Source organism: Asparagus officinalis, chromosome 10, assembly GCF_001876935.1.
Source record: "Asparagus officinalis chromosome 10, Aspof.V1, whole genome shotgun sequence".
In the NCBI taxonomy this organism is placed as follows: Eukaryota; Viridiplantae; Streptophyta; class Magnoliopsida; order Asparagales; family Asparagaceae; genus Asparagus; species Asparagus officinalis.
This window is the reverse complement of record NC_033803.1, coordinates 32,906,814-32,925,709: the sequence shown is the minus strand read 5'-3', so window position 1 is coordinate 32,925,709 and position 18,896 is coordinate 32,906,814. Positions and strand designations below refer to the sequence as shown.

The following is an 18,896-nucleotide window of genomic DNA, read 5'->3' as shown; positions in this document are numbered from 1 at the left end:
AAGAGGGTAATAAAATTTCAAAATAACATCCACTACTTACTTACTCACATCACATGCGGATACTTCTGGTAGAATTTGGATAATTTTTGCCCACAACCCGTTAATCCAAACCCGACTACCATCTCAATCAGATTTCGGATTCTGCGATCCAATCCGACTACGTACGACCCGCTCGCGCAAAAACCCTAGCCAATCTCATCAACGCTCAGAAACGAGCGCACAAACGATCTCAGTCGTTCGTTTCTCTTTATAAGCTAGTTTTTTCCACGGTACCCGATCTCAGACCTAGGGTTTTTTAGTTTTGGAAAGTTTCCCTCGCCGTTCTCAGGTAACTCGGCTCGTTATCGATATATTCTAGGGCATGGCAATTCAGTTCCCTTCCATTTCTCTGTTAAAGTAGCTTGGATCTAGTGGGATATCACAAGCAGCAGTGATTTTTATAGATTTTTTGTCTGTATTTTTGGGACTAGAAATTTGTTCTCATACTTTTGACATTTTGAATGTTTATTTTTCTATTATTATTACCTTTATTGTTCTCTGTTTGATCTCTCGCTGCGGTTGATAGAACTTTAGTTTCTGCAATTAGTTTGTAGTTTTAATTGCTGAAGTTTTGTAAAAATCTCGCTCCATCTAATCGCATGTGCGATTATATTAGTTGTTCTCATTGTTACAGAGCAAGTGTGTCGCAGTAACAGCTTAGTGACATTGTATCATTTAAACAACGTCTTATTTAGTTGGCTTTGTTCGAGTTTTTTTCTAATGTGATTTGATATCGGGTCACGATTGATCTCATCTCATGAACGAAAGTCCATGTAAATTAATTTTGCAGTTTATATTATTTTTTATTTTAAATAATGCAATTTTCTCCTACCCATGAATACTTGGTCGGGACTCCATTTCTGTTTAATGGCTGAACCAACCCCCCACAAAAAAAAAATTATGAGATGAAAATCAAGGCTGGAGTCTCTGAATAGCTCTTTTTTTTGCTGAAACCCTCGGCTGGGTTTTTGGAAAAGATATACTTTAGAGCTTGAGATTTGGCATTGTTGAAATGCCATAGGCCTTTGGTCGCCGGGGATATTTAGCCATTATATCAGAATATTGGGTGTCCTCATCCAGTGATTTGTGGTTATGGGTGAATTTTGCGGTGTGCATCATTTTCAAGATCCAACTTTTACTTTTGTACATTATTTAAATTGTTAATCTCAGTTGTCTTACATTCTATGTTAAAATTTATAATAGTGTATACTATATTAGTTTGTGTGGTTGGTCCTTTTTATTTTTTTCTTAACTTTTGATGTATCCGTTTTAAAATTTGTAATTAAAATCTGCTTTTAGAAGACATTATTCCCCTTTAAATTATACTTATTTTCATATTTGTCCATCAAATTTTTATAGCAGTTATCTTAAAAAATACTAGATTTGAACTTTTATTTTATACAGGATTAAATTATTTTCTCAGTTATATTGAGTTCTATGTCGAATAGTTTATAATTATTAACTTCTGTAGTTCTTATCTTTTGATGTGTGAATTCAGATTCTCTCTATTTACCCAATTCTTACTGACCATTCCAAACAAGGTCCCTTAGGATTAACACTTTTATGTTAAAAACCAGTTTTGTCTTTGAAAATGACGATTGTGATAGTGGAAATCCTACAAGGCCTTATTTCATCCCATGTAATTTTAATTGACGGTAATGATTGGAGTAATTAGACCCTCTCCAGTTACCACCTAATTGAGAGTATTTGGTTGGATAAGTTTACAATTAAAATCTAGTGTTTTTAAAGATTAAGTTCCCTAAATTATCCTTATTTTGATATTGGTCCATTAAAAATTTATAATAGTTATGTGGTTAAGATTTATACTGAATATTGGTTTTATATTGTTACCTAAGTTATATTGTTCGTGATGCCTAAGTTTTTAGTGTGTAATCATTAATTGTTAGCAGTTATGTCCTTTCTTATCTTATTTTCTTTTCTAAAATTTGGATATGTTAATCTGAATGTAGTGCTTTTGCTTCTTTTAACAGAAAAGTTCTTTTAACTCTTTATCTTTTACATTGTTATTCAATCTTTTCTTTCATTAATCTACTAGTTGCAGAATGTTGTCCTACTCTTTAATCATAGCATGCTGTTTCCTTTGTGTTGGTGTTTGTTTTCAGAATGCATCTTTTGAGCATTCCTTTACATTGATGGATGATATGTTTGTCTTAATTGTGTAAATTAAAATGAAATATTTCTGCTCCTTTTACCTTTTATTCTGTTAAAAGTGCTGGTCAATCTTTTCTCATTAATTTAGTAGCTGTGGAATTTTTGCTTATTCCTTTTGGCTGTATCATGCTGTGTGATTTGAAGCACTTTTCCTATAGTATGTGAGCTTATGTGATGTGACTAAGGATCAAATAACCTTCTCATGAACAGTCAGTAATGCATCCTCTTTTGATGTTCTTTTGCTTCCACTGAGGCTTAAAAGTTTAAAGGGAATTTTCAGAATTTCTGTTTTGATATCTGATTATGTTTTTCTTTGCTGTCTAACATATTTAATTTCACGATAGTTGTTTAGTATCAATGCTATCAATTGCCCAGAATAAATATTATACTAGAGACACGGGTTTCTCAGATTTTATCTTTACATAGGTTAAAAGCAAGGCGCTATGTCTCATCGCAAGTTTGAGCACCCTCGTCATGGTTCTCTTGGGTTTCTTCCCAGGAAACGAGCCTCTCGCCACAGAGGAAAAGGTTTCTCTTCTTACACTGAATAGCCATTTTGGCACCGTTATCCTTGTTCCATGCTGTTTGGTAAATGTGTCCTTTCTTACACTAAACTTTGTAATTTATGCTTGACATACACTGTTTATTTGTTTTATATTCTTGCATGTAAAGTTAATGAATTCCTACATCCATGTGATTCTTTTGAGATTCTATACTATATTGGCCTCAGCAAATTCACTGTTTGATACGTCTGACATTTTTTGCTTGGTTGATATTTACAATGTTAGTGCATTCAAAATCATATGATTGACTTATTTTATAAAGTTAGGCTAATCTACATTTAATTGCCTGTTTTATAACATAACAATTATATATAATGTGTGTGGGGCACACAGGAACGAGTGCTTGACATCTTATGGAGTTGCTATTATTGCCTTTTACTTTCTCTTCACTTATAGCGCATAATTTCTTTTAGTTCATTTTCCATACATTGTTTAATTTGAATAATGTTTTGGAATTTCAAGTTATGGCTACATGCATCAAGTTAATAGGCTTTTACAAATTGGTGGCTTCTGTCATTTTGTTTTCCACATCATATAGAGATAGGTCTTACCTTTTTTATCTGATTTATCATGGTATTCTGAAATTTGAACACATAATTAAGTTCAAAATAGTAACTGGAAAGAAGTATTCTTGTATAGAAATGGGTTTCTAATTATGCGTACATTGCTGCAAGTCCGACACTTCTTCACTGTCTTGGTTGAGAGAGTGAAATAACAAAACCATTATGTGCTTGTAAGTTGAGTTATTAGTATTTCAGTTTACAACCTTTATTGGATCAGATTTGTATGTTACTTGCATTCTGAGTATTTAATGGCTATTTGTCACACAGTTAAAAAAAGAAAATGTAATCTGTCACATAGTTATGTTATGTAAAGGGCTGTTTGTTTGACTAAAAAAAAGAGGGAAATCAAAGAAATGGAAAACTATTTCTAAGAAAAATTGTTTTGGGAATGTTTGGTTGGCTAACCTGTTTGGTTATTTCCTAAAAAACCAAAAAATAGAAATGAAAACTAAGAAATCTCGAAAAGTACAATTTCACACATTTTCATCCCTAAAACTCACCCACAACATCTAATAAAATATCATTTTTATTTAACAACTCATCCACCACATCTAATAAAATATTATTTTTATCCAACAACTCCTCCATCACATCCACCACATCTAATAAAATTTTATTTTCATCCACAACATCACTCAACTCATCTCATCTCATATTTAAAAATCTCTCACATCATCCAATAAGATTGTGACAACTCATCTCATTAACATTTCATTTCTTTGTTTTCCTCCCAAAAAGCTAGGAAAACAATTTCCTTAAGTGTGTCACATCATCCAATAATATAATGACAACTCATCTCATCTATTTTCTTATTTTTAAGAAATAACCTAACCAAACAAAAGAAAACAACCTAATACAAGAAATAGGTTTCTTATAATTCATTTTCTTATTTTTTTTCCGCCAACCAAACAACATCAAAACAAGGTTTCTTATAATTCATTTTCTTATTTTTTTTCCGCCAACCAAACAACATCAAAACAAGTTTTCTTAAAAGATCACTCACATCATCCTATAATAATGTGACAACTCATCTCATCTCATCTTCATTTCTTTGATTTTCTTCTTTTTTTAGCAAACCAAACAATCCCTAAACCTATTTTTCTTAGAAATAGGTTTCATTTTCTTTGATTTCCCTCTTTTTTTAGGCAAACAAACAGCCCTTAAAAAAAGAAGGAAATCAAAGAAATGGAGATGAAGCGATGTTAGTTGTCACCTTATTATAGGATGATGTGAGTGATTTTTTAAGAAAACTTGTTTTGATGTTGTTTTGTTGGCCAAAAAAATAAGGAAATGAATTATAAGAAACTTATTTCTTATTTTCTTTTGTTTGCTTCATTCTTAAAAATAAGAAAATAAATGAGGAGATGAGTTGTCATTATATTATTGGATGATGTGACCCACACTTAAGGAAATCGTTTTCCTAGCTTTTTGGGAGGAAATGGGTGGAAATGAAATGTTAATGAGATGAGATGAGTTGTCACCATCTTATTGGATGATGTGAGTGATTTGAAATGATGAGATGAGTTGAGTGATGTTGTGGATGAAAATAATATTTTATTAGATGTGATGGATGAGTTGTTGAATGAAAATAATATTTTATTGGATGTTGTGTGTGATTTTTAGGGATGGAAATGGATGAAATTGTATTTTTTGAGATTTTCACCTTTTCATTTCCATTTCTTGGTTTTTAGGAAATCAACCAAACAGCCCCTAAACATAGTTGTCATTAAGTGGAGAACTTCTAAAATGAATGCAGCAGGTTATTTTTGCAAATGATATGCATATTCTATGCTGGTTATTATATCACAATGTGCAAATTCTATCTTCGACTGCAGTTCCCACGGGATGCAACTTCTCATAACGACATTTGCATTAATTAATGATTTAATTAATATGAGTATCTGATAGCCAGTAGTGTTCTACTTGGCCAGCTGATTATTGTTTACAGCCTGCTTTACTTCATTCTATAGAGCCAATCCTGGCTAAAACTAGTCTGTTACCATAGTCAACTGTTACCATAGTCAAATCTGACCTAAAGGTACTATTTCTGTAGCCAATGCTGGATAATGCTACTCCCATTTATAACCTTTAGGTTCTATAACATTTACTTATACAATAAATTATCTTAACAAAATCCTGTACAATGACAGAACATGCTAGCCCATGTTTTGCATGTTGCTAACTGAAAATTCTGTCATGTTGATGAATTTTTCATGGTTTTTTAATTTTGACAATGGGTTTGTTACAGTGAAATCCTTTCCCAAGGATGATCCTAGCAAGCCGCCTAGGCTAACTGCTTTCATGGGATACAAGGCAGGGATGACGCATATCGTCAGAGAAGTAGAGAAACCTGGATCAAGTAAGTTGTGTTTTTCCTCTTGTTGTGGACATTTTCCCCTTTTAAATGTCATGTAATTTATAATTTTATCTGTTCAATGTAGAGCTCCACAAGAAAGAGACTTGTGAAGCAGTTACAGTTATTGAGACACCCCCAATGATTGTTGTTGGTGTTGTTGGTTACATTAAAACTCCTCGCGGCCTTCGCTCGCTGAACACTGTTTGGGCTCAACATCTTAGTGAGGAAGTGAGGAGGAGATTTTACAAAAACTGGTACAGGTCCAAGAAGAAAGCTTTTACCAAGTACTCAAAGAAGTATGAAACTGTTGAAGGGAAAAAAGACATCCAGATTCAGTTGGAGAAAATGAAAAAGTACGCAACTGTTGTGCGTGTTTTGGCTCACACCCAGGTAACCTTTACACATTTTCTCCAATTTTATTCTTGTGTCTACATTATTTTATTTGATTGTTAATAGATAATTTAATAATGTCTCCAATTTTATTCTTGTTGTGTCTACATTATTTTATTTGATGGTTAATAGATCATTTAATAATGTCTCTAGGAGTGTGTTACTTGGTCAAATCTGAATCTAGAAAGGTTTAACTGAATTATCTGAGAGGAAATGACTTGCAATTTCAGAAAATCTGCTGTCTCTTCATTACTTCAGGTTTTAGTTTAAGAGCTCATCTTCCACATCAATGAAAATGTTTAAAGCCCTTACCTTCGCCAAATTTCATTTGATAAAAAAAGAACCAGCTAGGGAACAACCTTTTTGCCTTATAACACAAAATGCTACTCATATCATCTTCACTGATAATCATTCCAGCACATCGGTAGACTGCATCAATAGTGTTACTTAGTCTGTTTTTATTTCTAACATTAGAGGTGTCACCATACTTAGTTAACATTTAAATTGACATCTGTTGTTATCAGATTAGAAAGATGAAGGGCCTGAAGCAGAAGAAGGCTCACCTGATGGAAATTCAAGTCAACGGTGGAGATGTTGCCGCAAAAGTAGATTATGCGTACAGCTTTTTCGAGAAGCAAATTCCTGTTGATGCTATTTTCCAGAAGGACGAGATGATTGATGTCATAGGAGTGACAAAAGGAAAGGGTTATGAAGGTGTTGTTACCCGTTGGGGTGTGACCCGGCTCCCTCGCAAAACCCACCGAGGTCTTCGCAAGGTTGCTTGTATTGGTGCGTGGCATCCAGCTAGGGTTTCGTTCACTGTGGCAAGGGCTGGTCAGAATGGTTATCATCACCGAACTGAGATGAATAAGAAGATTTATAAGCTAGGGAAAGCTGGAGATGAGTCTCATCAGGCCATCACTGAATTTGACAGGTTCGTCGCATTGTTCTCTTCATTTACTTTTTTGGCCTTGCAAGCATTCACATGTTAATTGACATCATTTAGGAAAGTTTGATGGCCTGTCAAATTTACATGTTAGTGTATTGGTTTTTCTTATTTCTTTTAGGAGGTGCCGAACTTGTGATGCCTAGCTGGTTTCATGAACATAGGTTCTGTATCATATCATTTAAGTTTCTAATTATATTTGTCCGTGTGTCAGATGCATGAGCATCTTATCATTATTTATCTATTTATACTGGTATTCTTATCATATTCTGCACGTTATACGTTCAAATCGAATGGATAACCTGTCATTATTTATGATATTGTAATATTAGTCCGTCATTATCTGCATTTTATTCTCCCGAATTCCTCCACCATTCATGAACATAGGTTCTGTATCATATCATTTAAGTTTCTAATTAAATTTGTCCGTGTGTCAGATGCATGAGCATCCTATCATTATTTATCTATTTATACTAGTATTCTTATCATATTCTGCATGTTATATGTTCAAATCGAATGGATAACCTGTCATTATTTATGACATTGTAATATTAGTCCATCATGATCTGCATTTTATTCTCCCGAATTCCTCCACCATTCAGATACATGCATACGTTTGGGCTCTTTGGTCTTTTTTGGTTACGCTTTGCATGCAAACTACATGTTAGCTTTGGTTCTTTTCATCTGTTAGTGTGCTCTAGGGAAGACGACCCCTTCACGTTTCCTGGATACTCAGAAACTATATTATTATATTTATTTTATTATCTACAGTCCTGTTATTTTAGCCCTTGGGATGACTTAGGAAACTGAACGTATATGCGCAGGACTGAGAAGGATATTACCCCAATGGGAGGCTTCCCGCATTATGGTATGGTGAAGGATGACTATGTATTGATCAAGGGGTGCTGTGTGGGCCCAAAGAAGAGAGTTGTCACCTTGAGGCAATCTCTGCTGAAACAAACTTCGAGGTTGGCAATGGAGGAGATCAAACTCAAATTCATAGACACATCTTCGAAGTTTGGCCATGGTCGTTTCCAGACTACAGAAGAGAAGGCCAAGTTCTATGGAAGGCTCAAGGCTTAATTATGCCAGAATTTTTTTTTGGTGGCGCGGGGTGGTCAGTTGGGAGCTTCTTTTATTTCAGTCTAGAAAACTCAGGCATCTGTTTGTTACGTTTTGAGGACTGTCTTTTGCTTTGCTTGTAGGAAACTAATTTTGCTTTTAGCTATTTGTTTTTTCGTGTGTTATTCGATGCCTATTGAAATCTGCATGCAAGTGGTTTGGCTTTTTGGCTCAGCAGTAAATTTTGGTTCTCATCCTTCTGCCACGCTATATGCATCATCTCCCTGGTAGATGTTAATATATACAGCAAGGCATCGGCAGTAAATTTTTGGCACGTATTTGTTTTATTGTTATATTTGATCTACTTTATTTCATCAATCTTTTGATCTCTATCTCAAATTCAGGACCTTGGAATTGAGCTGATTCATCAGCTCGGTTTGATTCGAACCTAGTACAATATGATTTGTATTTGTCAAATCAACCAAACCAGCCACACCTTTATGGGTCCATACTGTCCGGATACGGTTAAGATATGATGCATATCATATTTGTATCCGCTTACTCATTTCGGAATACAGATATATTTCGATAAAGAAAATTCATATTCGTACCTGTTAAAATCAGATACGGTCACGAATATACACGTGTATATATAAGTGGGTATGTATGCAGATGCAAAACGGATATGAGAAAACTCTGATAGTATTGAGAAAAATATAGTTTATATGATACAAAAGAGTTTGTTAATATGTTTATTATATTGAAAAGTTAAGATTAGACATCTTGATCATCAAAATTAACTATAAATCCATAATCTAAGAATGGAAACTATCATAAGAGTGAGTAATATGTATTTGGATATTTCAGATACAGATATAGATATTTCATTACAAAATCATATCCGTAATCATATCCTATCGGTTATAGATTTGAGTAATCATATCCGTATCTTAACGGATACGGTTACGAGTATTTTCTCGGAGACGGATATAGTTTAGCACCCCTACACACCATCATATGTGATTTATTAATAGGGATAATTGTCGGAGTAAAATCCATTATCAAGGATATTCACTTATTTAATATCATTGACTTATTCAAACTAGTGTGTATCTTGTACAAAGCACGACCTCTTGTTTTTTCTAAGCATTGCATTTTCAATCTGCCTCCCTATAAAGTTTAATATATTTGATTTGATTATTGTATGTTTAAAATTAGAAATCATATCTACTGCTCTATACTTAAAAATGTATTATTCATGATATAGTAAATTTACTCCGTTATACTTAAAGGAGGACCCAAAGATTTATTGTTTATACTATAATAATTTACTGTAGCATTTACGTTATTATGAATAATAAATCTTCGGAGCCTCCTTTAAATATAGAGGAGTAGACAAGGGACTTGGTGCTTTACTGATTTCGTTTTGTAGTTTCAATATATTGAAGTTAAAAATAAAAATAATAATGATAAATAATAAATTGTTGGAAGAAATAGTTTTCGTATGCGTAGATGCTTAAACCCGAACTCGTTGCACTCTCTTTCTTTCTAGGATACTAGTAAGGGGTTGGTCCATGCAGTTATTGTACCTCAAAATTGTTATTTGGCCCGTTGATTCTCATAAATTGTTTAAAATAAATCTATCTAATTGTTAATTTCACTCTTGATTTTTTGAGCAAAGCTTTACTCTTTGATTTGAAGGAGCAATAATTTTAGAACCCGGACATTTCAATAATTTGAAGGACTAATTTGAAAATAAATTTAGAATTGGTGAATTCAATGATTTAAAGGATTGATTCAAAATATGAAAGATTTATGAGGGTAATATAAAAAAATTTGGTTATCTGGTGGCTTATTTTCAATTAGGTACCTTAAAGTTTCCATCCTATTACATTTTGATGCCCCCATAGTATTTTTGTAACCTTTTGATACCGTGGTGCTTTAATCACATTTCATTTTGAAACTTTGTCCAGAATATGTTAAAATTTTCTTTAAAATTTTATCACCTCCTCCTTAAATGTAATTTGCATACAATACAATTGCATCTATTTTACCCACTTGCTAAGCATGTGATAAAAAGTACGTGTTGAAAATTTTGTGTTCATCAATAAAACCTTTACGGGTTTTAGTGGACGTTCTTGCCCTCACAATATCTTACAAATATATATTATTTTTTTTATATTTCTTATATTTTCCGTTATAAATGGGGGTAGAAAAAGATTTTTGCCATAAATAAAGATTTACCACATTAAAGTAGGAATAAAAAGTTGCAAGAGCTTGATATGGTACGTGCCTCTGTGGGGCGCACCAGGTATTTGCGAAGGCAAAAGCTATAAGAGCAAGTGCATCAAGCTCCCAGTTGGGAGTCCTAGTCAGCAAGCTCTCAAGAGCTCTCAAGCATTTTACAATAAAAAATTAAAAAATTAAGCATTGGGAGGCACTCATTCTTTTATGGAGCTCCAACAAACTCCTAGTTAGGAGCTTCAACAATATCAAAAAAACCCCTCTTCTATTTTAATATTTTACCCCTTACTTTCAATTATATTTAAACCTCTTGTATTTTATTTCTAACCATTGGATACGGCTTTCGAGGGAGCGCACACGGTCTTCGAGGCAACCCATGGCCTTCGAGAGAGCGCACACGATCTTCGAGGTAACCCGCGGCTTTCGAGGGAACGCACACGGTCTTCGAGGTAACCCGCGGTCTTTGAGGTTGGGCACGAAGTTCGAGGTATCACAAACTTTGACCGTCAACCGACTGATTCCTATAAAATTCGATGGCTTCTCTCCTCAACCCATCATCTCCCAGAATAAAATGTCTAGCTCATCTAGCTCTAGCGATGATGAAATGATAAAGACATTCTTTCTTATGGGAGCTGTTGTCGTTGAGGAAGAAGAACAAGAGAAATGTTCAACTCCAGTTCAACACAAACGACGTATCGTGCTCCATCGAAATTGACTGGAAGGCCACAATCGGTTGTTCCAAGATTATTTTGCTGACGCACCAACCTATCCTCTTTATTATTTTCGTCAAAGATTCAGAATGACGCGTTCGTTATTCCTTCGAATCCATGACGCAGTCGTCGAACATGACAAGTACTTCGTCCAAAAGAGGAATGGTGCTGGACAGTTAGGACTATCTAGTCTTCAAAAGATTACTGCAGCTATGCGGATGCTCGCATATGGAGCATCCGCTGACTCCGTTGACGAATACGTTCGGATCGGTAAAAGTACGTCACTTGAGAGCGTGAAGAGGTCTGTTCGATCGATTATCAACATCTTTGGAGAGGAATACCTTCGTTCACCGACTAATGAAGACGTTGCATGCCTGCTCGAGGAAGGTTCACAATGAGGTTTTCCTGGTATGCTTGGGAGCATCGACTGCATGCACTGGACATGGAAGAACTGTCCAACTGCCTGGCAAGGTATGTATACTGGACATTTTTATGAACCTACAATTATTTTGGAGGCCGTAGCTAGCAAAGATCTTTGGATATGGCATGCCTTCTTTGGACTGCCGGGGTCTCACAATGACCTTAATGTTCTACATCGTTCACCGGTTTTCGCACAACTTGCGGAGGGAAGAGCTTCACCGTGCAACTATACTGTCAATGGCCACGAGTATAATATGGGAGACTATCTCACCGACGGGATTTACCCAGAGTGGTCCACATTAGTGAAGACTATTCCAGCACCTCGAGAAAACAAGCATAAGTACTTTGCTCAACAACAAGAAAGCACAAGAAAAGATGTTGAGCGAGCTTTTGGCGTGTTGCAAGCTCGATTTGCGATTGTTCGTGGACCAGGACGTTTCTGGCAACCTTGTGTGCTGAAAGATATCATGACAGCTTGTATCATAATGCATAACATGATCGTTGAAGATGAACGTGATTGCCAATTGGACAACAACTTTGACTTTACTGATTCGGTACCAGTCATTGAACCTTCTCATGTGCAGACGGTGCCTCTAACTGAGTTCATCTAAAATCATCATCGGATCAGGAACACGCAAACACACAAATCACTAAAAAATGATTTGATCGAGCATCTGTGGCAGCTCAAGGGATCCATCGCCGAGGATTAAGTTTCTTTATGTCTAATGTAATTTCAGAAAATGAGTTCAAGTTGTTGTACCACGCCAATTTCATTTTCAATAAAGTAGTTGTTTTCATTCAATGCCAAAATTTTCAACTTTAAGTACAATCATAAAATTTCATTTTCAATAAAGTAGTTGTTTTCATTCAATGCCAAAATTTTCAACTTTAAGTACAATCATAAATCTAATACAAGATAATATTTGATAATTAGGAAGAACTAATGAGGATGCGATGCGAGTACAATATATGATAATTAGGAAGAACCCTTGGATATCCACCTCTCCAATATCTCTGCCTGACGCATTTCAAAGTATTGTCGTTGAACTGAATTGAGTGTTGAGAGATCCATCTCTATGATATTGTCATCTTGTTTCTTCTGTTTTAGCTCTATTTTTTGATTGGTGGTTTGCTTCATCCACGCGAAAGCCTCTCCCATGATGGACATAGCGGATCCAGAGTTTTTCACATTTTGTTTCCCCTTGAGCTTTGCTGCTTTCCTCCCTTCAGGCCTTATTAACACATCATCCGAGTCGATGTTCAACTCGATGGGGGTCGCTGGCATGGAATTGTTTGGTGAGGAATCAGAGTTTGTGGTTCTTCTCAGCTGTGATCGAATCTTATTGTAAGTTTCCATTTGTTGGATCCACTTTTGATGATGACGCAACTCAACCCAGCAATGGTCAAACACGAATGGTTTACCATAAAGAGATTAGTATAATTTTTTTACTTCTGCAGTTTACACAAGAGTTAAATTTAGAATAATCAAACATAATTAAACATATATATTCCTCTCTTCAATGCTATGTTGTTGACATAAAAACATATAAGTTAAATATTTACCTGGTCAATAATTCCCGTACCAGATCTTTGTCTTCATATAAGTTAAATATTTACCTGGTCAATAATTCCCGTACCAGATCTTTGTCTTCCTTCAATCTGAGCAATGCACTCGCAGAACTTGTTGACGGACAGTTGAATCGTTGACCAACGATGCATCATTTGGTTTGGTGTGCGACTCGTTGGATCGGTAGAGTATTGGATAAAATAGTCGTTAGCTCTGTGCCAAAACTTATCTTTGTGTTGCCCCGTACCTTGGATGGCGTCTTGGCTCGTGTTCAACCAAGCAGACACAAGAAGCTTATCCTCGTGGACAGTCCAATTTTCGGACCGCGTGTAAGCCTTCTTCTTCTTTGTGGTCGGTGTCTTGGGATGACACTTGTTGTGTTGCCGATTGCGAGAACTCGATGGGGTTACCTTCTTCTACGACTTCTGTATAGAACGACGGGTATAAGGTCGATTCTTCATCGGTAAGGAGTTGTGAATAATAGTTTTGTGAGGGATCCATGAGATTTGTAATTTGATAGGGAAATATAGAGTTTTTTTATGAGAGAGTTGTGTGGAATGATTTGTGTATTGAAGTGAAATGAATTTATAGATGATTTTTTTATTGCTCATGCTATTTTTTTAATCCCAACAGCTAAATTTTTTAACGGCTGAATTTTTCAGCTCAACTCAATGACACATTTTCAAAACTTTTCTCTTCAACGGTACATTTTCATCTCAACGGAAACATTTTCACCTCAAATAACGCAACCAATTAAAAAAAAAAAAAAATCCAAAAACCCCTCTTCATCTCAACTTCGACAGACCCAACCCCACCCCCTTCGTCCAAACCTAACCCCAATCCCAAATCCTCTCCCTGCGACAGACCCAACCCCAAATCCTCTCCCTGTGACAGACCCAACCCCACCCCTTCGACAGACCCAACCCCAACCCCAAATCCTCTCCATCGACGGCCCTTCGGCATGCGGAGGCCAGTCGGAGGCCTCTTCGCCACCATCATCTCCGACCTTCCATGGCCACGTCAGCCTTGAGAGCCTCCATCAGAGCTTGCTGTCCTTGCTCTAAGAAATTACCATGATACCCTATGCTGGAGGAATAAATATTCTAATGATTGAGTTTGTTCAATGTTTGACATGGGCAAAAATGGACACTCATTCCTTAACTAGGAGACGACAGTCGAAACTAAAGCTGCTGATGGACTCCTTTTTATAAAGACAGATTTCTGTTCTTGGGATGTGTTATGACTAGGCCCTTGTCTATTTCATGTGATGAACGATGTCTAAGACCTCTTCTCGTTCATAAATGAGCCTCTATGGTTTAGGCTCCCTAATAACTTGAGTACCTAAGGCTGCTTTTGGCATGAGGATAAGGCTAAACTTAGTTAATCCATTGTGAAATGTTAAAAATATTCTAATTCTGTTTGGATTTGATAGTTAAGACCAGTGGTTAAGTTTTTTGTGTTTGGCAAATGAAGGAGGGCTAAGGAAATTAATGTCATTATTTTTTTAAAAAAATACCACTTTCGTCCTTACTTAAAATTTATAAATAATTACCTCATTAAAATAAAAGGAGCTTGAATTTATGTAAAGGCGACTATAAAAGTATTACAATTCTGTATTATTCAATAAATGATTGGTTAGAAGGTAAATAAAAACAAATTTTATCATTTTCGCGTCATTTAAAAAGCTAAAGAGACATAACGAGCTAACAAAATATTATATGGCTTCTTATCTATCAATAAACTTAGCAAAAAAGATTTGATTATTCAAGGAAATAACAATCTACTCAATAGCTCTATATAAAATTATAACTTTGGTAATATAAATATAATAAAAGACATAATTCAACCTCCTTATACTTTAATATTCGACAACTACCGATATCAGTTATTCCAAAGCTACAAGCAATCCTGTTGTGAAGCTGCTCACCCCTTAAACATTCATCTACACCAATCATGTATTGAGGGTCTTCTTCTTCCTCCTCATCATCTTCATCCTCATTCATCTCTAATCCATTGATCATATTATAGTATTTATCATTTTCTTGATGCCTTGCAATAAAATTATGAAGAACACAACAAGCTACAACGATTTTGACTTGAGTTTTATAAGGAAATGGAGCAACAACTTTCAAAATTTTGAATCTTTACTTTAAAATTCCCCATGCTTTTTCCACTGCATTATGTAGTTGTGCTTGTCTATGATTATATTTGCCTTTAGTATCTCGATAGACTCTGGTGGTCTTATTTGAAAAATCTCCAAGATGATAGCGTGATCCACGATATGGGGAGATAAATTTTAAAGTATTAGCATATCCCGAGTTAACTAAGTAAAACCGACCTACATATTTAAAATTCTCTGACTTTAGTACTAATTGATTCCAAATAAACCAAAAAGAAAAATATTAAAATTTACCTTCAGGAACATTAAATTTACCATCTCCAATGTTGCATGAAGTACTGACATATCAGATGCTGATCCCTCTCATCCAGTAGCAACATAAAGAAAAGTATGATCAAATGAGCATGCTGCCATTACATTTTGAGATATGAAATTCTTTCGATTACGATACCTGTTGTGTTTCTTTTTCTTCACAATTGCAGGAATATGTGATCCATCAATTGCTCCCAATGCTTTCTGCAAATATAAAAGAAATATGAAGTTCTAATGTATAGATACATACACACATTTAAAAAGATTTCAAAAAATATATGCTAAGAGCTCTACCTGTTGGCCTTCTTGTTTTGATGATGATTTAACAAACAATTTACATCTAATATTGTTTGTCTAGTGTTTGTATTTTGTTATTTATTATAGACAAACAATATGTTGGAGGATGGATATAATCGAGCATTTACGATCATATCAAATGGAGGTTGGCGGAATTGTAGAGTGAAGCAACGTATAATTCAAGTTAAAGATCAAGTTCAAGCTTCATCCGCATGTTTACCAAGTTGAGCTACAATGAAGATCAAGATCAAGCTTGGGTAATCTAGTTTAGATTTTATATTATGTGTGTTAAGTACCTTAAGCTCAATATCATATACACACATGTATTTAGTTTCTATGTATATATATAGTTATATATATACATGCATAGTTTTGAGTTTTCATGCTTTGGACACACTTGCAAAATACATGAGTTTTCACAAATAAAAATTCAATTTGAGAAATTCTTTTTATAACATATTTGTTTTCATATTTATAAATATTTCGCAAAGTTTCATCAAGTTTGGAATTGATTTGTTATGTTTAATGGAATTTACAAAATCATGTTTTTGTTCGTGCACATGTTCGTGCATGTTTTACAAAACAGATGAGTTTTTATAAATAGGAAGTGATATTCAAGAAATTATTTTTTTGACATATTTATCTACATGTTTAGAAACTTTCCTTAAAATTTTACTATTTTTGGAGTTGATCTACTATGCCCAATTGATTTTACAAAATCGCGTATGTCAGCAGTTTTTCAGAAACTGTAAATCTGTGTTCAATCATTTATATCTCTCAACTGGGAAATGATTTTTCATAAATTCTTTCTATAACATGTTATTCTACATGTCTAAAACCTTCCCACAAAATTTAATATTTTTGGGAGCTGTTTTACTATTTTTAATTGATTTTACAAAGTTGATACGCAGTGCTACAGTACCCACGGTCGACCGCCAAACTCTCTGGACGTTACTCAGCTTTGCATATGGCTCACGATCGACCGAAGTTACTGTAGCAGCCGACCATTACACAGTAACGGCTAGTTGCTATTTTTTGTTTTTTAATGGTTTTTGGGGTTTTTGGGGTTGGTTTCTTCAAGCCTATATATACCCCTTTGCCATAACTATTTTCTATCATCAAAGAGAGTTTTTAATCAAGTTTAAAAGAGTTTTAACAAGGGTTTTAGTTTGGTTTAAGTATGTTTAAGAAGATTTTAAGCATTTGGAAGTTTGAGTTTGAGAAATCATTTTTACAAGAGCTTGAGGAGATCATCTATTGGTGTTTGGGCATCCAACTATTCTCCTTCTACCTCTTGATCTATTGAGAAGTTTTCTAACTCTTTTCTCTAGCAATTTTATTATTGATTTTTATATTCTTATTATTGCTAGTTTGCTATTTGAGTTAGATTTGATTTTATCTCATTGTTACACACACCCACTTGAGCTTATTGTATTTACATTCATAATATATTTTGGGTTGGTGAGAGTTGTAACAATTGAGTGTGAGCTTTCATTGTGTTCTCATCCATAGTAGAGAACAAACATTTATTGTATTGAGCCTTATTGTGAGATTCACTTTGTAATACACTTGTACACCGAGAGGAGTGTGTGGTAAGAGTCGGGGATCGTTCTAAGAGGAGTGGCGTCGGTTGACGAGCCTAGGTAGAGGTTGTAACCGAGCACTTGAGGGAGACACGTCTAGTTCAACACTTGAGAGGGTGTAGAGTAGGATTACAGAGTGGTGATTGTAAAGTTTTCGGTTAGCTAGAAAACCGAGTGTGGTGATCGTTGAAAGCCGACATAGTGTGGTTGTAAACGTTATTCGGGTGAACGTAGAAAACCCGGTTGTGATAGTGAATTTCTCCCCGGGAGTGGGGAGCAGAGACGTAGGACGAAAGGTCCGAACTCCGTGATCATTTGAGTGTGTTTGAGTTTGTCATTGGTGCATTTGCTTTTGCATTTATCTTATATCGCCAATTGTGCATTGCTCATTTATTTCATCCACTATCTAGTTTATTTTATTTACCCTTGTGTTAGTTTACATATCCTTGCATATATCATATTGTATATCTCTTTAGTAGGATATATCAATCATATTGTATATCTCTTTAGTAGGATATATCATCTTGTGTTAGTTTATATATCCTTGTATATATATTTTTATCATATAGGATATATCTCTTTGTTGTTCATATTACTTATCCTAGCTTACATATCTTGTTGTATTTTATACTTGCTAGGATAACTTATTAATTAATTTTAATTGGTATTTAATCGGATTAGATTAGCATAAGACCCTAATCACCCCCCTCTAGGGTCTAACAATTGGTATCAGAGCTTGGTGCTCTTTGATTTAAGGACTAATCGCCTTGAGTTAAAGATCCAAGTTATCTCTTTGTGCTAATCTTGTTTTATTTACATTTGTATCTTGCTTGCATATTTTTATAAATTATGGATTGTTCGCGGGAAAAATTGCTTTCATTGATGTCATTGTTTTCTTGAGCAACAGTTTATCAGTTACAAAAGATCCGGCCTTTTTATAAGATCCGGTTACAACAAAATCTAACAAAGAAAAAAGATTACAACTTTTCTTCTTTCGGAACAAATCGCAAGATCCTGTTTTGTGGTCTCTTGCTTGTGTGGGTTCTTTGCCTACGCTGGGGTTAATCCGTGGACCACCGCGCGATCTTGATCCGGTCGGATCTACACGGTATGACGGGTGTTATTTCACGAAGGAAATAACAGCTGAGGGGATTATTTCACCAAGGAAATAATAGCCCTAAGTAATCGAAATCGACCAAGCGAAATCGATACTCTTCTCGGGATCAAAAACCAAGTTTTTATCCGGAGGATGACCGTGTAGATCTCAGATCTGATCTCTCTCGAACTCCTGCCTTATTTGGCGTGGATGATCGCCAAGAACCAGATCTGAAAAGTTCGAGTCTTCAAAGCTCCAAATCTCCAACCTTTTTTAGTCTTGAGCCTTTAATCCAGCAGAGTTTCCCCTGAGAAGTTCCACCAAAAGTCCAACCCCTCAAAAATGAGCCCTCCTTCTCTATTTATAGGCATCTCAATCCAGATCTGGGCTCAGATATGGGTGGCTCGGCCAGGTGGCTCGGCCACCTAGGTGGCTCGGTCAGCCACCTAGGTGGCTC

General features: G+C 35.2%; 2 protein-coding genes across 2 annotated transcripts; both read left to right on the top strand.

Annotated features, from left to right (window-relative positions):
* LOC109825072 (60S ribosomal protein L3-like) lies at positions 230 to 8,325 on the top strand. The gene is made up of 6 exons (XM_020391781.1): positions 230 to 328; positions 2,638 to 2,739; positions 5,586 to 5,696; positions 5,779 to 6,083; positions 6,608 to 7,017; positions 7,854 to 8,325. Exons 2-6 carry the CDS (start codon positions 2,655 to 2,657, stop codon positions 8,110 to 8,112), a joined length of 1,170 nt encoding a protein of 389 aa, XP_020247370.1. The 5' UTR covers positions 230 to 328; positions 2,638 to 2,654; the 3' UTR covers positions 8,113 to 8,325.
* On the top strand, positions 11,477 to 12,076 carry LOC109826613. The gene has a single exon (XM_020393638.1). It carries the CDS (start codon positions 11,477 to 11,479, stop codon positions 12,074 to 12,076), a length of 600 nt encoding a protein of 199 aa, XP_020249227.1.